The sequence below is a fragment of the Protomyctophum parallelum genome (assembly GCF_964188405.1).
Source record: "Protomyctophum parallelum genome assembly, chromosome: 16".
NCBI classification, from domain to species: domain Eukaryota; kingdom Metazoa; phylum Chordata; class Actinopteri; order Myctophiformes; family Myctophidae; genus Protomyctophum; species Protomyctophum parallelum.
The window spans coordinates 34,573,434-34,598,460 of record NC_139711.1 but is presented as its reverse complement, the minus strand read 5'-3'; the positions used below and the strand labels follow the sequence as shown (position 1 = coordinate 34,598,460).

Here is a 25,027-nt window from a genome sequence, read left to right as displayed (position 1 = left end):
TCTCCACCACAAATGCATCAATGTTTTAACAGAGGGCTCTCAAAAGAAAGGTTATGTGTGTGAGCTGAATTCAGTGGTCAAAGAAGCAAAAACAATTAGATACAACACATAAACAGTTCACAACATGGTGTATTTCCAGATATTTGCATTCACAGCTTTTGAGGAAATGACATGGTATAGTTGACTGAATGCGTTGCTTTGCTTCTGAAAACAAAAAACATGTCTTCACTGTTTCACTTCCCATTTCTTTGTCGAATCACGTCCCTTGAACAGTACATGTGAGAATGAGGAAGCATATCAAGTCTTATTTGTGCAGTGCCCATTCGGAATGCGTGCCCGCTCAGAACGTGTGCCCCTTTGTAACAGGTCCATAGCTTGGCTCCCAGTATTGCTGCTGGTAGCTTTCTTGAGAACTGCTCATCCGATCGACTTCACACTCAACTCGACACTCCCTTTGGTCCTCAGTAATATACCCGCCAAGTGTGAAGAAGAGATGTGCGTGGGTTATTATTGACTAGTCTAGAAATTAAAGTAATTTTCCGGTAATAGCTCTCACATTATCTGTGGGGCGCGCATATATATATATATATATATATATGCCATAGACGTGTTCCTGGTATGAAAGGTACGGTATAACTATGCATGTGTGTGTGTCTCACTTTGCCACTCGATTTGCCATTCTGACCCCCCTCAGATCAACATGGAATGAATTCTGTACTGTCCATATAAGGAGTATGTTTTGAGTGTACAGGGTTTGATGAGGTCAGATCAACATATTGAATGTCAGAAGAGGTCAGCTCCATACAGTATATGGAGATCTAAGGGTGGTAGCGGGGACATTCTCTTGAATGTACAGGGTTTGATGAGGGCCCATGCAGGGTCAGGCCTTAATTTTCGGGCCTGTTGAGAACTCTAGTTTTCCACGGCTGGCGGGCGTGGCTGCACTAATAACTTTGGGGCAGGCCCATCTAGAGTTTGAATGGACAGGTGGGCCTGTTGAGAACTCTATAGTTTTCGCCGGCTGCCGGGCGTGGCTGCTCTAATAACTTTGGGGCAGGCCCGTCTAGAGTTTGAAATTTGAATGGACAGGTATAAATCAAAAGGGAGACATCGAAGAGGAAGGATGGATGGGGAAGGATCAACATATGGAATGTCAGAACAGGTTCTGAGTCATATCCATATATGGAGATCTACATTTTCGGCGCTCACTTTTTATCCTCAATATGTATATGTACTTTGCTCAGCCAATCAAATAATCGCTACAATTCACACGCACACAAGCTGGGCATACAAAAAACAGCTAACTCCATTGGTCCCTCAAACAGTTTGCTAAAGCAGCTAACCCCACCACATCTCCCCATCTCATCTCATGCAAGTAATTTACATTATAAAGTCACATTAACAACTTTGATGAGTCAGTATTGCTTTGTTTTAAAAATCACACCTGTGTGAAGTGAGGGGCACTCTTATCATCGTACATCATCCATTCATTGTCAAAGGGAATTTTGTCCTACTTTGTGTAGGACAGAATTAGCCGATTTGCTCGTCTACATGGCACGTAAATTCTCCTTTTGTTGTCAATGGGAATTTAATGTTTGTGTAAGATGAAAATCTACACTATAGATGAATATAGGAGGGGCTAGCGCCCACAAAAATACATATGGTTATCTTCATTTTCTAAAGATTTTATATTTTTCATTTCCTGAAAAATGAATATTTTGGAGTAGAGATATAATAACATCAGATTAACCCATTTAGCCTGAAAAAAAGTCTTCGAAATCCTCCAGTTTTCTGAAATAAATATTTTCACGATTTTTCTAAAATAGCAGACCTACAAGCTCGTAGCGTGCCACTCAGTATCGCACTATGAGCTTGTAGATCTGCTATTTTTCAATAGCTAAATTACAACATAATGTTTAAAACACCAAAAGGGGTTCCTGCCCAGAATGGGTTAAGGTAAGAAAACGGCTAGTCCACCGACTCCACCCCAGGTTGGCAGGATTACATTAGCCAATTATTGACATCATATGACATCACACTGAAGTGTGTGAAGTGAGGGGCGCTCTTATCATCATACATCATCATACATCACATTCCCTGCTCAGCCAATCAAATCATTTCCGTGGTACAAACACACAAAGGGCCGGGGCGCACAGCCGCGGACAGACGAAGCTGACACCCGACGTCATTCAGGCTTTTTAGACAGCTGGTGGATGGAAAAGAAGCTCCACCTCCGCGGCTGACTGACGCGACGGACAGATTCCCGGAAACGCTCTCCTCCGTGTCAGTCAGCCGCGGGGGTGGAGCTTCTTTTCCATCCACCAGCTGTCTAAAAAGCCGGAATGACGTTGGGCGTCAGCTTCGTCTGTCCGTGGCTGTGAGCTAAGGTGTGCCTGCGCTGAGTGATGGCATCCATCATGGGCATAGGAGGGGCTAGCGGCCCTCAGAAATTGGTTACAAAATCGTGGGATAATTTGTTTTAGAAAACGGCTAGTCTGGCATTCTACTTTAAGCTCAATATTCAGATAGTAATCATTGCTATAGTGTTTGTTCAATAACAGGGATCCCCCTGTCTCTCCAGCTTTTAAACAGAAAACACATCTCCAGGTGGGTTGCCAAGGTCAGCCAATCAGGAGAGTGCCCATTTATCAGCTTCATTGTGTTCCAGTTGCAATTTTGTCTGCTCACCTCTTGTGTCATCACTTCCAAATTCACTTGTTTATCCTGTATGCTAGTATGAGTTCTCTAACATTGGTCATCCAGACCTGAAAATGCATTTTCTGTTTACTAAAGAGCTGGAGAGAGCTGGAGAGACCCCTGTTACTGATCAAACACTCTTGTCTTGGCCAGTTCACACTTGAAAAAGAGACTTCAGTCTCAATGTAATTTTTACTGGTTAAATAAAGGTTAAATAAATTTAAAAAATAGTCTATTGGTATAGACTAGAGTTTATACCAGTCGATTGCTATTATAGCAATTTATCCCTTATTTTAACACTAACAACAACAAAATCACTTGCTGAACTACACCTTTTAATGGAATACATATGGCTGTTTTAAAACAAAGTACTACAGAATAATGTAAGAAATATTTTTTAGCAAAACTGACATGCTCTATTTTTTCTAAAATGTTTCTAACAAACTCTGATAACTTCTATACAGTCATACTCGTAATAAATCAAAATGCTGGTGCAAGTACATTTGTAAATGGACTCTCTCAATCCTGTCACACTACATCCATACTCCTTTGTTCCTACCATACCTGGTAGTAGGCCCTGAGGTGTCGATTTAAAATGGAGAAGTTCTGGACTCTCAGCATATGGTCATCTCTCTCGTTGTGGTACAGCTGCTCCATCTTGGGGTTGGGGTCTCTGGGACGGACACACAAAGTAAGACATTATATTTAGTGCATATACTGTCTGAATGAGCAAGTAGCTCAAATAACTACTACCATCTCTTAACGGATGGGAAACCTTAAGAAACAGATACAGTGCATTTGAGTGTGGAGGGAATAAAAGTTTAATGAGTCTGAGGCAGGCAGTGAAACTCCACATGCAATCATCTGTCGATAACTTTGCTTAGGTCAGGCCAAATTAATCAGCAGTTCAGCAAATACTGGCTGAGATTGTGTCTTGCCATTTGCCAACTGTAAGGGAATTAGTTTTACCCTCCTTAAATTTGATGCTGACTAATTGACACAATTCGCTCATTGACACAAATGTGCATGATGACCCATATATGCCAACTTTTCTCTCAGGTCTCATAAAAGGATGACATGATAACAAACAAAATGGCAGTCAAAACTAAAACAATAAAAAATAAGATTTTAATAATGATACCTTTTAAAGAAGCCATTGCCAGTTTTCATTGTTATTGCAAATAATTCGTTTTTCTATTTTTCAGCAACTAACACTCGTCATGGGAATGCATTGAAGTTCTCCAATCACGACAAACCATGGCTAGGCTAAGTTTTTGTTAGCAACATAATCTTTTGGTGTTAAACAGTGGGTGAATCTCGCTGCTAATCACTGGTAAAACAATAATATACCGTGTCTGTGATATACTATCGCAGCTACAGGCCTTTAGTAAGACACAACAACAATGCCCAGCGGTTATCACAATAGCTCTCTAGCTCCATATTATGTATTCATCTTTATTTGATATATAACCATGATACAATGGCCTCAAGTATATATTTTGTACATGCATGGCTTGCACTGGCGAGGTACAGTCAGTTTCCCACAGTATACTTTGAGGTTTGTCGCTGCAAAGCTCTCACTCTTACTGTTGTGTTGTACCTTCATTGGCCTTGTGCAGACTCACACATTGGCACATATTTATATAAAGTTAGTCCGTCCTGGTCTGCTTCCCTCTTACCTTTCTGGGTATATCTCACACATAACGAGTCATTAACAGATTACCTGCATTGTACAATGGCAACCCACTCTAGTATTCTGGAGTAAGGCAATCTGCGTATCTTTTACATACTATTATGTCTATTACATACTGCCAACTTCCAAGTAGGTCTATTTCATTATGAATATATAAAGGCCTCATATTTTCAAAAACAAGATCATGAGCTCTTGTATTTCACGTCATTTGAATGGTTTCTTTTTGGTGACAGCTAGGAAACGCCATTGAAATCTCGATCCCCGTCATAACACGATGCAAAGTTGGGGGACATTAAGTTAGCACTGGAGCACAAGTAATTCTCAAGTTATCTTACATGACCCTCATGACTTCATTAAGAAAGACGCCATTGGTCAGCCTCAGGTATCGGTGCTGGGGAACGGAGTTCACTTCCATGTACTCGCCGCTGTAAAAATGGACATTGTCCTCCCCCTCCACTATTCTCTCAAACAGCTGCACCTGAAAGAGGAAGGACATGGTGTGTGTATGAGGAGAGAGGGGGAAGGCAGAAGTACGTAGTACAGACAGACAGAAGATGGATTAGCAGAGATCATAGACAGAAGCAGAGTCGAGAGGGAGATTGATAGAGGGAGAAGAAGCTTGGTGGTGAAAAAAAACAAACATTTTCACACAGGAAGCAAGCAGCCTCAAACGGTGGAGTGCAGCACCTGTTTAGACAGGTGGGAGGCGAGCATTCACACTGGGAAGCACTTCACAATGAGATGAAGCCAACCAGGACTGCAGCCAAGGTCTCTCTCTCTCTTTCAACTATAGAAAGGGCTATGCCAGTCCAAACTGCAGTGTAATCAAATCAGGTTTATTCCCAACAGTCCGTCCCCAAAAGACTACAATGCCGGTAAATACAATAATACGTCCAAGTTGGGAGACAAAACACATATTTGTTTGTTTTGTTTTGTGTTTTGTTTTTCTCCTTTTTCGTGTATTGTATTGATTGTAGTTAGGACCCTCTCGAAAACGAGATACTGTATCTCAATGGGGTATTCCTAAATAAAGAATTTGATAGGATGCTCTACATAGCCCTATACTGTAGGTCTGGCTGTGTTGTTGACAGAAGAACCTGCATGGTACCAATTCAGCCTGTCTCTCCAATGCAGCATGTCTTTGTTTTATTTTTAAGGTTGGGTTTTTCTCTGAAATAATCTATGATGAAGATTAGTTCTATTATTTTCCGCTTCAACAGCTCAAGCCAGGACACACAAGGAAGTGTCAGGACTCAGGTCTGAGAAGAACCTGGCCACAGACAGGCAGTCAAAAAGAGAAGTAGCATGTTTTGTTGTTCAATTCACAATAGCAGCAGGAGCCAACAATGCTATTTGGCTTTTATTCACACCCTGGTGGATTTCACACCATGTTTTTCTTTTTATTTGTGATGAAAGGAATGGAAAATTACAGAATCCTATTTTAAATGTCAAATGCCTATTTTAAGCCCTTAGCCAAGGCCCATGTCTCAGAAGGTTTCAACTACACAATATTTTTCTCTGTCTTAATTGCAAGAAAGACGACATATTCTGAGAATTACAGTGATAAATAAATAAATAAACCTACCCATAGCACCAACGCACTTCCCATGAATTCCTCTACCATCTCCATTATGTTAGAGTCCATTTTTGTGTGTAATATAGGCTTATTGTTAAGTCTTAAATAGACCTACTTTATTTCTGTAGGCCTACTAGCTCCTACTACATTCTAAACTATGTAGACAACAATGAGAAAGAGATTCCATCTTGCGTGTAGGCATGCAACTAGTATAGTTTCACATTTGCCTTTCCCCCACGACTCTCTTCCTCTATATTAGTCAGTCTTTTAGTCAGGGTAAATGTTGTAACCTAGGCAACGTAGGCTATTGCAAAACCACACCGGAATTGTCAAAACGCGCACATGGTGCATTTCTGGAACTGTCGTCAACGTGACAACGTCACACCTCGAAGAAAAAAACAATCCTAGCTACAAGTAAGAAGTCACGTAGCCAGATGGCTATAAAAAGTATTAGCATAAAAATATAGCCTAGTAAAGCCAAATGTATAAGTTTGTAATAGCCTAGAAATTAGAATGCCCCTTTCAGAATCAGTTCAATTAGGCACTTGCAGTTATGGACCTGCAGGCCATATGTGCTGCATTAGTATATTAACCTATAAAATAAACAGCCTACAATATTTATTAGTATAGGCCTATTTACAATTCGTATTAATAACCTAAATCCTAAAAAAGAAAAAAAGTAGCTATAGACTAATTTTTTTCCCTGGCTGTGGATTCTATTCTGCAGCCACTCAGCCAGGGGAAAAAATTGAGCCATAGAAGTATCAAAACATGGAAATACTCAAGGATAGATACATTTAAAATGTTGTACTACTTCAGCCTACTTCCGTTACTGTAGGCTGTTACCGCTACTCTGTAGTAAATCTCTTTATTATCTTGTAATCACCACCATCCCTCCTAGAGCCTCTCTCTGTGAAACCTAGTTCTAGTATTGAACAATTGTGACCTCTAGCGGTTGGAAGCGATATTATAACTATGGTTGGAAGTTGCAAGATAATTGCAAGATAACCTACAGCCTAGCTCTGGTCCATAGCCTTCTAACCTCTACTCTTCCTCAGGTAGTAGCATACCATTTTATTTTCGCGCTATTGTGATGCAGAGAGCCAATTCCAATATTAAGGGAAGGGAATCTTTAGGGTTTAGGTTGTAGGCCTACTTTATTGTTACATCTTGTATACAGCAAAATAATAATTAAAGAGTATCATCATATTATGTACATGTGCATATATCTCTGCTGTCTGGAAGAAACCATCTAACTCCAAAATGTTCATTTTTCAGAAAATGAAAAGTATATACTTTTCAGGAAATTAAGAAAACCTTATATTTTGAAAACAAAGCATTACTGCCTCATTTGTTTGGTGTTGCGACATTATATATAGGCCTACCCTAAGACCGTAGTCGCAGTAGCAGTAACCACACCAGAGGGTCGCCATGCAACTCCTTGCAACATGCAACTAGTTGCATTGGTGTGGTTTGTTTTGTTGCAAGGATTTGCGAGTAGTTGCAAGGAGTTGCAGTGGTTATGGCGAGGTCGAGCTAGTTCAATCTTGTTTTAACGAACACACAGACATAAAGGGTGTTCAATAGCACTGATTTATGCAAAGAAAACATCAAAAACCAAAGAAATGCAGTTAGGTGGTTTCCTCATGACAGCAACGATATGTTTTCCCTGCAGTAGCAAGTTAGGTGAACTTTGTGTAAACAACCTCACAGTAGACTACGTTCTATATATCATAATATCATATCATTCACAATATCAAAACACTGACGTTTCTTCACATGACATATTTGTAAACTGCATATGCACTCCATAGAGGCCATAAAGGAACAACCTCTGCCCCAAATGTTTCACATCAGCCTGCCACTAGGAGGCCGATTTCTCATACAAATATAAAACCAAATATAAAGCCAATTGTATAGTAATGTGAACGACATTTTTCATATTCCATCCTGATTGGCTAAGATTGGCTTCCAAAGCTTTCAGGCGTGTCAAGTTTGAATTTTGTCGAGGATGGTCCCCAGCATTTAGAAACTGCCAGATGCTAACTTGTGAGCAATTTTCATAATATGTGACCATACCATTAACAACGTATAAAGGAAATAAATTAATAATGACATTTCAAACTATAGGGGTTTTCATGATTCTGAATCCATTCCAAGCATTCGTTTTGCACAAAAAACACTAAAAATGGCCGTCATCACAAATGTGATGAGGTCAGCACATTTAGGCACATTTGGGCAAATGGCTAGTGCCGTTTATAGCCTACTATATTTCCACACTCACTCCAGAGGGCCACATTGCATTATTTCTGTAGTAGCTAAAAAAAAAATTCTATGTTTGAATTGGAATCCTGAAAAGTAACATTTTTATTTAAATTCAAATGCATTTAGTTATGTTTAGCTTTATGAAATTAAAACAAATACAACGGACATAAAAGAAAGACAATGACATTTTAATACTAGTCATTAAGCTACTAATAAGAGACTGAAGTAATAAAAGCGGGTCATGTTAATCAATAATATATAAGATTTTAACCTGCGGGCCGCATTAAGTGATTGTGGGGGCCGCATGTGGCCCCCGGGCTGCCAGTTGCCCATGTATGGTCTATTTGATTGTTCGGATTTAGTACGATTGGCTTTCAAAGTTTGCACAACATGCTAAAGGACCGGAAGACCGTAGGTCGTACGGTACAAGCATCTTTTCCCCCTGGATTCCTTGGATCATGATGCAACGTATAGGCAAGCTCATTTGTGCCAGATTACATTTTCTGCCATAGTGTGTTTTCTTCAAAACACATGTTTTGCAACTACTACTGTATTAAATGTGTTATTTGCCTATATGAAAACAATGTCAGTACGTCCCCCGCCATCCCAACTATGAATCAAAACATCCAGTGGTATCTGAGACAGAGCGTTATTCAGAAGCTTAAACAGGCCTGTAGCAGACCAAATTGCCAATAACAAACCAAAAGTTATTTTCTCTTGCAAATAATGAAAGCCACGATGACCCTTAAAAGCAGTTTGTACTTTTTGGTATAGCTTCACTTAGGCTACAGTGCAATGGACTATGCCAGTGTCCTGTCACTGTGCTGATAACGCTTGTACAGCAGTCCAGGGATTAGTATACTGGGATTATCGGATTGTTTCAGAGCTGCCAGGGCAGACAAGATGAATGGTCTGCATTTCTATAGATAGATGACAGCTCCATATTGTCATAGCCTACAGTGCAGGGCACCATGCACTTGCAGTCAGCGCGCACACACACACGTCACACACACACACACACACACATAATTAATCCATTTTCATTCTCCTGGGTGAACTCTGATAACCCCCTAGCCAATTAATTTACTCACCCATGATAATGGAGTTAGTACAAAAGGAAGCAGACACTACAAAGCAGTTAGAAATGTCTATCTTTAATATATTTCATGCATATTGGCCTTCTTAACAGATTCCGAAGCATTTCATTAGTTTAGTAGGCTACAAACTCTAAAGCTAGCCTCGAGACAAATACAGAGAACATGGCATTACGTTATTTATAAAATTATATGACACTGCCAGATTTGAGCCAAAAAAATCTGACAATGTAGTATTTGAACATTGAACATATTTGTGTGTTTGTTGAATGATTCATCTTTTCAAATGTCTGTGCTTGTGTTTTAGATTGAATTATGCTCTCTTCCACCAGTTACAACTGTAGACAGTTCCATGGCCGATTTGGTGATGTTTACATGTGTAGGAGGTGGGATGTTTCTTAGATTCCCCAAATAGGTACGTGAAAGGGAGTCACGGCCACTGCATTGGTGGAGCATAAAATCAAGCCTAGCCCATCAAAACTGACAGTTGTTCTACCCCACCCCCGCTCCCCGCCACCAAAATCACAGACCCAAGATGCATCCACCTTTAACCCTTCATTCTCAGCACATTCATTATTGTGTTTTTTTCCTCTAGCTAGAGGCTAGGCTTCTTCTGTCGCCGCTTCGTCACCCTCAGCACCCTCTTCAGCGCCCGGTGCCATCTTCAGCAGGATGAGAACCTTGATTTTGTTCTCCTCAAAGGTTTCCATGATGCTCTTCTCCAGGATATAGCCCTCTGTCTCTGCCTCTGGGTCCTCTAGGGCTATGGCTCCCTCCACAGAAGTCTCCAGGTACCGCACGCCAAACAAAATCGATATCTAGACAGGAAGAGGTGATTGTGTTACAGTACACACAGTATGTTATTAATTTGTGTCAACAATGTTACAGTTTGTCTCTGGATGAGAGAGAGTGTTGTTTAGTTTTTTGTCATATGTTTGGCCCACAGGTCGAGAATACAAGCCGAAATGAGTTTTCTTAGACAGGTGGCTGGCATCTCCCTTAGAGATAGGGTGAGAAGTTCAGTTACACGAGACGAGAGAGACTCGGAGTAGAACCGCTGCTCCTTCGCCTGGAAAGGAGCCAGTTTAGGTGGTTCGGGCATCTGGTTAGGATGCCTCTCCGGCGTCTCCCTAGGGAGGTCCTCGACGCACGTCCCACTGGGAGGAGACCCCGGGGCAGACCAAGGCGCAGTTGGAGGAAATACATTGACCAACTGGCCTTGGAACGTCTCGGGATCCCCAAGGAGGAAGTCACTAATGTTGCTCTGGAGAGGGAAGTCTGGAGCACTCTGGTGGAGCTGTTGCCCCCACGACCCCGACATAAAGCAAATCCATATTTGCACATTGTACAAATGGTGCTGCACACTACAAAGATACAGGCAACATGAAGATACAGTAGCTACAAAAGCTACAGCAGCTACAAAGCTACAGACAAGTTTAGCTGGTTTCAATAAAGATACAACTCTACAAATATGCTGTGTATCTTTGTATCTACCAGTGTAAACGCAGAATGCCTAGTTTTCCTCAAGTTTGGATCAAGATAATTAAGATCTGACTAGTGAAGTGACTATGAAAGATGGTTCATTATTGGGCATGGTTGACAGGAGCTGCAGTCACAATTGACTGCTCAACTGGGCTTGTGTTTCAATAGAAACAGTGACTAAAGGGGCATTATGCATTTCAATATAGGGGCATTATGCATTTCAATATGGGAAGACATCAACATCGAACATTGTATAGTCAAAAGTGCACATTCGAGGGCCGTCAGGGTTAATGCAGGTGCAACATTCCTGCCCACTACCTCCATTGTGAACCCAGCTTGGCCAGGTGCGCTGGCTGTGTTCGTGGGTTGGATGGGCGATTTATGTCACTGCACAAGCAATGCCAGCTTGGTCAGTGAGCCTGTTCAGCAGGGCGAGGGACTGACTGGGGAGGATAGTGTACAGTAGCTTGTCCACATGTTATGCTCTGTGTGTGCATGATTTGGAATTGGATCTACTTGGCCTTGATCTTTATCCAGTGGTGTAAAGTATCTAGTACATGTACGCAAGTTAAGTAACTTTCTTCAGTATTTATAATTTCACTACATCAAAAGATTTTTTTTTACTTTTACTCCACTACAATTGACTTAAGTAAAGTATCAATACTGCAATATAGAAATACTACATTTCAAGTAAAAGTCTGGAATTCAAAACGTAATTGAATAAAAGTACAAAAGTATTGGTATCAAAATGTACATAAAGTAGGCTACTAAAAGTACTAATTTTTCAGAATGACCCGTTTCACAAGTTTTCAAATGTATAAAAATCTGATTAAAAAAAAGTAAAATTGAAAACTGAAAACTGACTCAAGTACTCAAGTAAAGTACAAATACCTCAATTGTACTTAATTACAGTACTTAAGTACATGTACTTAGTTCCTTTCCACCACTGCTTTTCAGGCCCGACCCCCCAAAATTTTGACTCTGTTCCACAGATAGATATTGTGAAAATAGTCAAACTACGAGCTGTGAGCTTGTAGATCGGCTATTTTCACAATGTTTGCCTTTTTCTTACGTAATATTTGACAATTTGGTATTAAAAGGTTTTAAATGTCATTCAATTGTAACGTTTGAAATGTGCAGATACCCCCTATACACTTGGTTTTGTTTAATTAATGTTGCACATTAAGCTAATCATATGGGACCCCAACAATATTTTGTCAACCACTACAGTTCCAGAGGCTGTGCCAAGACACATTGAAGCTGTTCTAGCAGCTTGTGACGGCCCAATATGTTTGTTTTCTTCCTTTAAATTGTCATCCCCTTGTATAATTATCTGTTGTTCTGTAAGATGAAAATCATTGGGTTGCTGATCAGCATTGTTGCTAGCAACACTGGGGAAGAATCATCCCATTGGGGAAAACACAGACACATTTCTATGGAATTATACATAAACTAAATTGATTCAGAGTCCACACATAAACTATACATGCATAGTTGTAGTCAAGTTATGTGGTTAATCTCTGTCATTATTTTCACCTACTAATGTGATTTAAAAAGTGTTCTCAAGGAGGAGAAAATGTGTTCTATTAAATCAAAATGGGTGATGCTAATATGAGGTTAGTAAAATATATTCATACATCTGAGCCATAGCCAGCATTATAATTTTGCATGAGCTTTCAGGGTCCACAAAAGTTACATGAGGAAGATAAACAATGTCAATGGCTAAGTTTACATGGACAGTTAAATACCCTTTTCATTCAGAATAAAAGTTAAATCCTATTAAAAGTTGTCATGTATCAACAGAAAGGTTCTTTTCTAGCTGGCAACCATTTATTACCTACTTTGAGAATCTGAGAGTACTTCCGACAGACTAATTGAATCAATACTATGTGTGTTTTTTGCATTCTCATAATGATAGAACTGTGTATAGAGGGTGATATATGACAACGTTCCGAACACAATCTTTTCCAACATAACTTGTGACTGACTATTTCTTGAACTCGAATAACCCAACTCATAATTGTATTTATTTTGTTTTATTTTATTTTTTGTTATTTATATTGTTTTTGTTATCTGTGCTTAAATTATTATTTTTGTATCCTGTTTATATCATATATCTGTATGTATGTTTGTTTTTGTATGTCTGTACTAAATTATTAATGTTATTTTTTATATTGTTTTGATGATGACGATAACTGGGGGGAGGGATGGGGTGAGGGAGAAAAAAAAATGGTATGTTCAAATTGTACTAAATTGTTGAAACCTATTACCAATAAACGTATATTAAAAAAAATAAAAAAGTTGTCATGTAAACACCTACAAAAACTTGAATCGGAATGAAAATGGCCAATCTGATTTAAACTTAGATCTGATGTAACTGACCGGTTTATTCCATTTTTAAATCCTATTGAAACAATTGTGGACACATGTAAACACTCATTCAGATTGAAGTTCATTCTGGTCTTTCTGTGCATGCTTGTTTCCATGTAATTGGTATGGCTATATTATGCTCTTGTTTTGCGATTAATTATAAGAAACTAGACATGTTTAATTTCACATCTCTGAGAGCTACAGGATACAGGATCTCATAGGCTACAGGATACATCAAATATAAAGTAATATGGAATAGAAGTGTTTTTTTATTATTATTATTTTGTTTTACCTGAAATGTAGTGGAGTAGAAGTAAAAGTATTGGAAATACTCAAGTAAAGTAGAAATACCTCAATTTTTTACTTTAGTAGAGTACTAAAGTAAATGTACTTACTTACTTTCCACCACTGGATGTAAACATATCCGCCCCGCCCCCTATCCAATCAGAAGCCTTCCCAGCCCCAAACCTGATGTGGAATGAAATAATGGGATTTAAAAGTATTGTCCATGTAAACACTCATTCGGAATGGCCATTTCCCATGTAAACACGCAGCAAAAAACTTACTTCTGAATGAATTAATTCTGAAGTTTTCATTCTGAATGAAAAAGCCCTCATGTAACCGCAGCCATTGTCATCCTTTCAAACAACAATGTACAGTAAAGATAATGTTGCTTTTTATATTCAGTTGCCTGAAAGTTGGCATCAAAATTGTGACAAATATGCATCTATCATTCCACATAGTTACATTAGCAATTTGCTTGCTATACAGACTACATATAAGGTTTATATCAGGAAATGGTGAAGGCAGATTTATTTGGGTTCTTATTAGAGACTGCATGGCCTCCTCAGCTCGTTTTACTTGAGACAGAATGTGCTGTGACAGAATGTGATGTCTATCTACTAGGCTGGAAAAGCCTGAGGCAATTCTTCATGAGGGGTCAAGGGTCACTGCTATGTCCGAAAAACTACTGAGCTACTAAATCAAGAGGTATAGATTGTTGATTAGCCACAGGCTACATGTGACAATTCCTCTCATCTTTAACACATGTGATCACAGGCAGAGTCCTTGTTGTTGTTTAGAGGGACTGGTGCTGTCAATATAGCACTTTTGGTTCATAGGTTAAATAAAGTCTGTTTGATTAAAGGATTGATTAGCCTACAGAGCAGAAATGGATTTGGATGTCCATGTGTTGCTGTTGTCTTCCGTGTCTGTTTTATGTATTAACCAGATGCCTGATGAAGGTCTGAGCGACCGAAACGTTGCTCAATAAATCTAATTCTGCAAGTGAAGACAGTGTGACGGTCTGACGGATCCCTTTTTTCTCTACTTTGCCATATGTATTAACCAGCGTCAAATTAGCCTTGGCTTAGAAACTCCATAATGCAACACATCTGCTTCATGTTATTGTAACCTGTTACAATGTTCTGCATTGTCCCAGACAAACAAACAATGTTGCCCTTTATATGACATATTACGGTAATAGGAATTGTGTACTGTATTTATAGGGTTACTGGTGAAGACAAAATAATGTATTAAAAGTTAGTTTTTATTGAAATTCTAACTTTTATGTAAAGAATCATGTAGTTTAGTAATGGCTTTTAAGTAGATTTTAGGACTTTTTAGTAGTTCTTAATTACGCTGGGAATTAAACCTTATGTTAGCCTGAGCTAACGTGTTAGATTTCTGGTCTAGAGGGGCGTGTCGTGGCTGAGATTTGCGCACGCCCTGATTGGTTCACCGATCTGTCCGTCAGCCTCTGTCCCTCCTTAGTTCAGCTCACATCATTTGGAGTGACGCCCATGCGGAAGGGTTGACTCTCACTTCTAGACAAGAGCGGTTTCATTTTTTGCGCCGACAAAAATGAAAGCCTGCAGGGGTACCGAGGCTAACCTTATGTTGACCATGAAGCCAAAACAGAAATAAACACAATATTGGTATATACGTGTATAGGTCTCTATCGTTATTATAGTAGTTTTGTGCATAATTCTCTCGGAATACCCCATGGATGACCAACTTATTATAGGTCCACTGTTGGAGAAACTCACATGCAGGAGGATAAAGAGCAGAACTACAGGGCCAATCAGATTCATCAATCCGATGTAGTAGTCGAGCAGAGCCTCTCTGCAGCCACGTCTGTACAGGTTGAGCTTCTCCGTTTGATACTCGTAGTTGAAGTGGGCCCTGTTGTTCATCAACAGGTACTGAATGCAGGGCCGTCCAGATTGGGGGTTGCAGCAGCTGAAAGGAACACCGTCTAGCAGGTAACGGCCATCCACGTTGCTGCGAAGACGGCTGGAAAAACAAAGAGGCAGGTAAGAATGGATGCATGAGTGATGGTCCAATGATCCAAAACAGCGGGTCGGGACCCATTTGTCAGTAACAATGGAAGTTGGAGATCCAGACCATGCCCCACCCGGCTATGCAATACTCGTTGTACCCGTGTCAGAGTACCCTTTCCACCCATCTGTCTGTGTCTGTTTTATGCCCATATATGGAGATTTCTGTAGGTGTCACTCTGTGCCCCTTTATTCCTATATATGGAGTTCTGTGTCAGGCATGCCCAAATATGGAGTGTTGTGATGTCAGAACAGGCCAGCTCCATATATGGGGACTGCAGGGGCCCTGTCCAGAGCCCGGGCAGAGGCCTTTTGTGGCGGTTCTGGACAACCGTAGGTCCGACTGACTCGACACCGGTCACTGCACTCCCTGTGGGGGTGTGGAATGCTTGTGTTGAATTTGAGTTACGTTGATCACACACACACACACACACACACACACAGACATGGTGCGCTGACATGATACGTGCCCTAACTACTAAGCTTTCGGTTCGCCCAGTCTCATCCAATTCTTATTATTTTTTCCTACCAACATTTTTCTAACCCTCTAGTCCACTGATATCATGTCTTCATTGGATGTTCTATTTTTTATCCACCTCAGACCCGTTTTAAACAAATATCCAACACTATACCAGAATCCATCACATTTTCCCTTCTTCCCTCTCCTCAGCTGTGTGTGTGTGTGTGTGTGTGTGTGTGTGTGTGTGTGTGTGTGTGTGTGTGTGTGTGTGTGTGTGTGTGTGTGTGTGTGTGTGTGTGTGTGTGTGTGTGTTGTATGTATGATAAGAGTGCCCCTCACTTCACACAAGTGTGATTTCTTTTTTGCAAATTGCTAATAAAAGTATTCATTCAATAAATCAGTCGCTGACTCACTCACTGACCGCCGGGTTGGTTTGGTTCAGGTATCTGTTGTTTACCCACTGGACTTCAAACCAGTCCCTGGAGCCAGTGTTCCCACAGCATTGCAGTTCTATCTGCAAGCGGTCGATGTTCTCCTTCTGGAAACAGCGGCCCGGTACGTCTGTGTCACGGTAGAATCGAATACCGTTCTTTAAGCCCAACTAGTGAAAGGACAGAAAATGGAAAATAAAAGGTAGGGGCATCATCTGCTGCTTCATAATGACTTGTGTACCTATTTATACAGGTTAAAAATCTACCCCTCCAAATTGTGAGTAGAACTGCATATTGAAGCTTATACAATCTTAATAACTAACATTTTAGTGGATGTACATTGTCATTTTTGTCATAAACAATGTATAGAGCAGGACATTTATTTTACAAAATTGATTCATTATAACTTCTAGCGTAATTGTTATCACCATTATGATCTGTTTATATTTGTCATGAGGTTAAACCGGTCCTTCAGACGCCTTTCCCCTCTCTTAAGCTCTGGCCCTCTAATCGTAATTCGTAACCTCATGCAACTAGCTGTCCGTGCCTTCAGCAAGTGGCAACCTCCTTCTACATCGATGTTGGCTACAATACACTGACACCACGCTAGACAGGAACGCCCACAAACGTCACATTCGGTTTTAGCCTGGGGTAAGAATTTTCTATGGCTGCCAATGCAACAATCCTTAAACACATACGGACAAACATCTATGCCGATAATATCTAACTTGCGGAGTTAGCGTGCCTAACAGATCTTTCAACGTATGGCATTGCAAATACTTTTCATAATCGCTACTCTGCGGAATATTGTTTTGGAAATGCCGCAAATTGCATTGCAGTGAACGAGAGCAAATCACAACTTCCCGGGTGGGCGGAGTCACAGCTTGACGCTCTGAATACGCGCTGTGGTGTCAGTGTATCTCCATACACCCCCCATGCTTTGAGTGGCCTCACCTTCAGGGATTCCTCTAAGTGTCCTTGCAGGGCTTGGGTGAGCACCAGAGCGGTTATGAGCAGAGCACAGAGGATTGCAGACGTGATGAACCAGGGCAGCAGGTATACCTTCCAGCGAGGGAATTTGGCCAAGTCCAGGGAGTCCTGACATACTCTGCCTGCAAACCAGTTGGTACCGATGTAGGCTAGACCCACCGCCATCAGGACATTGGGTACCATATGGATACACTCTGAATTCTCCATCACCTGGAAAATAAACAGCCAAATCCTATAGTCACTGTTTGATTGCTGGTTAAGTTTGTAAGAAAATGAAAAAAGGCAAGAAAAGAAAGATACTCTGGCAAATAAAATACTGAATTAACTGGTGACATTCTGACTTGACCTTTGAGACTTCAGTACATGATGATATCCCAGATGTTAAAGGATAAAACCTAATTATTTTGGAGGGAAATTGCTGTAGCACAAACCCAGTTACAGCCTTTTGATGGCCATGTGGGTGCAGCCACCCATAGCTTGAAGCAAGTGTATATGGAGAATACCGTACGCATTTCTCTTAATGTTATTTTACTTTATCCCCTGTAAGGTATTTTTGCCAGTCCAATGTGTCTATTCTGGTTATCTGTCAATGGTTGGCTGAGTCCATTAAAGGCCTGAACAAGAGAGAGCTTGTGTTAGATACTAGTAGTTAGGAATGACTAATTAGTATGAAAGTAATGTCTGATGAATAATCCCCAAACCAAACTTGATATTCTTTCATTTTCTTTGATGATAATCAGATATGGCTGCCTTGTTGGAACTGCCCATAAGATCTATAATGGTCCAATAGCATGCATCCGTGCCGTGGCCTGAGGCTTTCCTGTGTAGCTTATTGGCAATCAATGTTTCCAACCTATTGAAATCAGTAATCAATCCACCCCATTGGCCAACTGGATTTGGGAAATGTACAAGTCAAGGTATAGATAATAGATTATGACATTCACATACTAATAACAGATTCCCCACAATTCAATACCGATTCAACCTAAATCTTTGTTGTTAAAGGTCATGCGTCACTGTGTGTGTGTGTGTGTGTGTGTGTGTGTGTGTGTGTGTGTGTGTGTGTGTGTGTGTGTGTGTGTGTGTGTGTGTGTGTGTGTGTGTGTGTGTGTGTGTGTGTGTGTGTGTGTGTGTGTGTGTGTGTGTGTGTGTGTGTGTGTGTGTGTGTGTGTGTGTGTGTGTGTGTGCTCATGCGTGTACACGTGTTTGTTTATCTTTGTGTCTGGATCACTGTGTGGGTGGGGGGTGGGGGGTGCATGTATAGTGCATGAATGAACATTTGTGTTTGACTTTCCTGAATGGATCTTTCCACCATAACAGCTAACTGTTACGATATTGGGATGACTATTTCACATAATATTTACACAATGAGATCTATTATAATAACTATGTAAATAAAGGGAAATAATAGACCAGCTAGAACAGTCCGTTACGTCAATCATTGTACTGTAATGAAGCATTTAAAACTAGGAAAGGACAACACTCAATTATGATATCCAAAATCTGTGATGATAATTAGTCTCATTGCACGATATTGATACATTGCCCAGCCCTACTATCAGAATCATTGAACACAGTTTGTGTGTTAAATGGTACAGTAGGCCTACCTCCAGTCCCTGCTAGCGTTTTTTAGGTTTGCACTGCTGAATGTGTGCTGTGAAAGTGCATGCATGCATGTTTTTGTGTTTGTTTCGGTTGGCTGCATGGATTCTTCTATCTCAATACTAGCATGTATTGTATGCCCATTGCCCACACATGCATTTTGAACCCAATCACCCCGTATACCTCTTCCCTGCGGAGTAGCTCGGTTTTAAGGAAGACACCCATGCAGAAGGTCAAGGCCCCCGACAACACTGCCAGCCAAGACAATAGCCACAGGCCCTGTGCCAAGCGCACACGCCGGTGTAGCGGAAACTTCACCGGTAACACAGCCATAATGGCTCACAGTCATGCACCAGTCAGACAGAGGGAGAAGTTCAGGGGGTTGAGCTCATCTAAGTTGTTCCAGTTGGAGCGGATAAGCAGGCAGATCCCTTAGAGATGCTGAAGGGCACCGTTGACCTCAGAGGATAATCCAAAAACTTTCACTTTGAATTCCAAAAGTGACAAAACGAAAAATATGATTTAATCCAAGGTAGGTTATAAAAGGTGAAAGTAAAAAAAGAAAAAAATGCCTAAATCAATCAATTTACGAAATGTGGTAATTGAGATAATCCCTTTCTTGTTGATGACAAGTTGTCCCGGCCTCAAGGCATTATTGTCCCATCACCATAGTCCCCCTCCGGGTTCGAACCCACGATTTCTTCTTTTTCTTCTTGTTTGTGTGCGGTTCACCCCTAAACCGCAGCACCCATGTTTGCAGGATGCAGTGACTGGCCAAAGTGAAAGGTTTGGAGACGTAATCTCCTCCACCCACACACTGGGATCCTATTAAGCCCCAGGGGCCAATAAGAAAGCAGGCCAGTGTCTGATTAGCAAACTTATTCTGATTGACAGGTAGTATGAAAGGACCTGAGATATCCTGAACTATTATGATTGGTCTTATTGTGTCACCCGTGACTGTGAGTGTGTCTGACGGAGTAAAAGGGAATCTAAAATGTAGGTCCAGTAGTGTCAAAAGCCACTGTTATTTACATGACAACTTTAGTGAGAAACGCCTTGCCTTAAACTTAATAGAAATAATCAAATTATTGTATACATTTTAATGATATAAAAAAGGTCCAGCCTCTTTATCAGATTCAGAGTGCTGCATTATCCTTGTATCTTGTGTGCACATAAACATACTGGGTATGTTCCCTCATGTAACCAGTGGTCCTAAACAGCATGGCTTCTTTTAGGAGAGTGTTGGAAACTGAGGTAGTGAGAGAAAAAATGTGCAACACTGGAACTGGAGACGTTGCACCTATGGTCAGAACATTGACCAATAACCATTCATCCACAACCTGCATTTTTAGAGGGTGATGCTGCTACAGTCAGGAACAAGAACATATCCACTGGTTTAACAATTTTGGTTTAAAAGCAAGACAGACTGATGTACAAAAGAGTTCTTTAGAGTTATTTTAGTGTTGTTGCCTCTAGCCTATGGAATGGCTGGCTCGGTTGACCTCTTCAACAGACACTTATAACCTTGCTTCTAATTGACTATTTTATTTTTTATTTTATTATTGTCTTCGCCAGAAAGGCGTGGCCGAGACTGTTTTGCACTGTGCACACACTCTTCTCTGCCCCAAATTATTCACATCGCCTGTTATAGCAGCCGATCTTTGCAAAACACATTTTTGGATATTCCTCCGATACAGATTTTGTCCAAACATCAGGCCAATCGGTACACAATATCTCTATAGTCATTTTTCATATTCCATCCTGATTGGATAATTTTGAACATTGCTGGCCCTACCTGACCTTTTTTCAGTTTCAGATTTTACGGGGGGCAGTTTCTAATTGCAGCCGTCCGTAGGTGCCCTTTGAGAGCGTTTTTGAAGGAGTCAAGGGATTCCCATCCCTTGACGTTAACTTCCCTGAAATGGAAAGTTAACACTAGTAACATCTTGAGTAAAGCCCACCAGAGGCTTCACTTCCTACGCCTCTGAAAGAAGTTCGGTGTGACTGGGGAGGCGTTGGTTCACTTCTACAGAGCCACTGTGGAGAGTGTCCTCGTCTTCTCAGTCTCAGTGTGGTATGGAACCACCACCGTCTTAGAGAGGAAACAGCGTCAAAAATCATTGGCCTCAACCTCCCATCTGTCTCCTCTAACTACACCATACGCAGGATGCAGAAGGTGATTGCCGACCCCTCCCACCCTGCCTGCTCTCTTTTCGCACCCCTGCCCTCAGGTAATTGCGGTCTCTAAAGTGCAATACCTCTCGCTTTAAGAATAGCATTTATCCCGAGGCTGTGCGCCTCCTGAATTCTGACCCTGTTTTCACTCACACTTTACAGCGTGAAGCTGCTTTGTAATACGACGAACTGCGATGAATTGCTATTTATTTATTCAACATGAATTGTAACGTTTGACATTCTTCTTATTTATTGGTCCCCCTCATCTGAATATCTGATGTGAATATGTATCTTTTTGGATGTCTGTTTTTAGTGCACTGAAACAAATTCCAATCAACTCTGTTGACATGGCAATAAAGTCTTGAATCTTGAATCTTGAAATGTCTTAATGACTGTTGGTAGGGCATTCCACATTTTGGTGGCATAGGAGCTAAATTAATTTAGTCCCTTGTTTGTGCTGAATCTTTGTTGCACATGGTTTGTTGATCTCCCTCTGGTGTGGACTTCATTGACATTAAGGAAGGAAGTATTTAGACGGTTACACGTATCTTGGTAGTGTATCGAATCTTGTGGACCAGACCCATTGCAAGATGTTGTACTCTGTCGTCAACCCTAAGCCATTCCAGCCTGTCAAAGTGGGCAGGGGTGAGGTGGGTTCGGGGAGAGAGGCCAAGTAGAATCCTGACCAGTTTGTTTTGGGAAGTCTGGAGCCTTGTTTTAAGGGCCTTTGAGGTGCTGTGGTACCAAGAGGTGCATGCATAGTCGAAGAAACCTTGTACAAGGGCTCCTGTTAGGGTCTTCAAGGTGTCTTGTGTTGACTTTTTTGATTACGTTGGTGGCCATTTTATCACCGGAAAGATTTGCCTCCAGTAAGGAACCTAGGTAGGTGTGATAATACCGTCAGTCCGTCACCCACTCTAATCAGAGCTGAGGGACTTTTCAACCTGCAGTTTGTTCCTGTCCGAGACCAGCAGTGCTGATTGAGTCATCTGCGAACAGGAACAAGTTGCAGTCACAAGTTGATGTCATGTCGTTTACATAAATTAGGAACAGTAAAGTCTCAAGTATGCTTCCTTGTGGAACACCACAGCTCACTGGTAGAGATCTGCAGTGCACTGAGCAATTTTCTATATTATTTACTTTATTGTGTGTGTGTGTGTGTGTGTGTGTGTGTGTGTGTGTGTGTGTGTGTGTGTGTGTGTGTGTGTGTGTGTGTGTGTGTGTGTGTGTGTGTGTGTGTGTGTGTGTGTGTGTGCGTGTGCGTGTGTGTGTGCGCGTGCGCGTGTGCGAGTGAAAACTCAACAATGGTCACCCACCATTTACGATCACAGTCACACTACTACTGCGACGAAGAAAGGCCAGGCAAACTCTACTGCAGTATCAAGGTGCCTGAACACCCGATTTCTGAACTGTTTCTAGTGTCTACCCGGCTACAATTAGACTGTTGAACAAGGCCTAAACACTGCCTGTCGCTAGGTTGGCATGTCGCACTGGAATACTATGTTGGCCTAGTCAGGCCAACATATCTATGCTGGATTATCTTCCTGTGGATTACACACTCGTACACGCTCATCAGGATTTAACTGGTGTCGTGTTTTTCTACCTGAGGTGGATTTACCTATGTGAATATGTGGTTGGCAGCTTCCCTGGCCTTGTTGCACAAACCAGTATATTGAACTGCACCTTAAGAACACTGTACCTGCTGATACTTCTTATAACCTTGCCTCAGGGCGGCATATGTTATGCATACAGTGACTAGCATATGATGTTCCTAAAAGGACATGTACTGTATGCACAAAATTGCACACACTTGCATATACGATACCGATACTAAATGTTCTAAACACCATGTACAGTACATACCAGCTAATGCTACTACACACACTATCTGTATCTTTGTGAGTTGCATATTCAATAAATTGTAGGCCTGTGAATTTACAGTAAATATTACACTACTCAGGTACAATCTCAAATTCCAATATTATGTCCCATCAAAACCCACAAAGTATACAGTAAATGGTTAAAACATTGTGGATAAAACACAATTTCCTTAGTTTATTGTTGATTGTTGTTCCCTTTGTCTGAATTTGTGGAAAAACAGACCATGAAAAAGGAAAGGAATACAACAGGAATATTAATCAATTAGTACTTAATGGAAAGTGATTGAATGGAGAAGAGAGTTCACACACTTGTATTAAGGGATTATGAGCACAGTGGGAGGTGTGTGGGGGTGTCGGAAGGATTAAACAGTTAAGTCTTTATGACATCTTGAATCAACAACAATGCTATAGCTGGGAGTAGTGGAATAGAACAGTTGCGTACATAATATTGGTCCATATACATATCGAGTTGCAGGTTTGGATAGTTTTATTGAGGGTTAGTACAGATACAGTTTAAAATCAATACACATTACCAGGATACATCTTTAATCTGCATATTTTGGTATAATGCATACTGTATACATGATTACAGCTTTATATATCGCTACTTCACACTTCTCTATACTACCTCAGTATATGTTCTCTAATCAGCAACAGAGGGTGAGAATGTTATGCATATGTGAACATTTACATGAAGTGAAGCTTTTACACAAAACTCTGCATGTTGTTCATTAATACAATATACAAGTTATCAAAATGTACACCCAGTTAAAGTGATGTTTCAGTTTCAGTTGTTAACATATACCACCTAAACAATCAATCAACCAACAGTTTTCATAAATGTCCAAGGGGTAATTGTGTCTGTGTTTTGTCTGAGTTTAATATGTGAATAAAGCGAAAATTCGACTGACTATCCTACTGCTTCAAGATGTTAGTGAGTAGCCTACCAGCACTGGTGAAAAGTAACTAAATACATTTATTCAAGAACTGTATTTAAGTAACATTTTGTTTATTTCCAATTTCCAATACTTTTACTTCTACTCCACTACATCTCAGATTTAAATATTGTACTTTTACTCCACTACATTTATTTGAAAACTTTTGTTTCTAGTTACTTTGTAGATTTTAATTATTACAAACCATACATTTGATTAACCACTTCATTTTGGCCATTTGAAAATAGCCGATCTACAAGTTCACAATGCCTCATGATCTGACGCATTGTGAGCTTGTAGATTTTTTAAATATATTTGGTACTTTAAGTAAATTTTTATGCCAATACTTTTGTACTTTTACTCAAGTACATTTTGAATTCCAGACTACTGACACTTTTAGTGTGAGTACGCGACCCGACTACGGATAAGCGGTTGAAGATGGGTGGATGGATGGAAAAAGTGTGAGTACTTTTTCCAACACTGAGTACCAGATCAATGTACTGTAAAGCAATGGTTCCCAAATGGTATGCTGTGAGACAAGCCTCACGTAGATTTTGTAAGAACCACACATTATTATTGCAATATATACAACTATACAAACTGTTATGATTTATTTTTTCGCTATATGAGTACTTTGTGCACACATTCACTTCCTGAGGAAAATTCTATAGGCCTACCCTTTTTAATTTTTACATTAAAAAATAATAGCCAAAATAATAATGTAATACATTGTGGTTATTTTCGCTATGAATAATACAGGTGTGTGCATTGAGATTTTGACGATTAAAATCTGTCCTCTACAGCCAAGGATCATGTTATGCCTGTAATTTGAGTGTACTGTATGTTTGAGTTAATGTATTTAATGTTGTTGCACAACCACCTCCAGTCATTTACAGAACTTGTGGATTCAAGACTTGGTGAGTTTTGTGTATTTTTATATATATAATTTAGATCCCTATGACTTAGTATATTATAATTATTTATCATACAGTTTTGGAAAATAATTTCCACCAAAAACGAAAAAAACTTGTTTTCACA

At 40.4% G+C, this 25,027-nt stretch overlaps 2 protein-coding genes across 4 annotated transcripts in view; both read right to left on the bottom strand.

The window, feature by feature from the left end:
- Positions 1–6,159, bottom strand: part of ccdc88b (coiled-coil domain containing 88B) — a 43,417-nt gene extending 37,258 nt beyond the window's left edge. For 2 of the 3 annotated variants that reach the window (XM_083786552.1, XM_083786553.1), the window contains exons 1-3: positions 5,976–6,159; positions 4,726–4,868; positions 3,262–3,370 (exon numbers count right to left, since the gene is read on the bottom strand). In XM_083786552.1, coding sequence (XP_083642678.1) covers positions 3,262–3,370; positions 4,726–4,868; positions 5,976–6,035 — 312 coding nt within the window. In that variant the 5' untranslated portion in view covers positions 6,036–6,159. The remainder of the gene's footprint in view (positions 1–3,261; positions 3,371–4,725; positions 4,869–5,975) is intronic. The other variant, XM_083786554.1, reaches the window with a different exon arrangement.
- Positions 6,160–9,927: 3,768 nt separating this feature from the next.
- rom1b (retinal outer segment membrane protein 1b) lies at positions 9,928–19,332 on the bottom strand (the record flags this gene model as incomplete). Its single annotated transcript, XM_083786319.1, has 5 exons — positions 9,928–10,143; positions 15,226–15,472; positions 16,390–16,577; positions 17,362–17,607; positions 19,183–19,332. The coding sequence occupies 5 exons, from the start codon at positions 19,330–19,332 to the stop codon at positions 9,928–9,930; spliced, it is 1,047 nt and encodes a 348-aa protein (XP_083642445.1).
- Between the last annotated feature and the right edge of the window lie 5,695 nt (positions 19,333–25,027).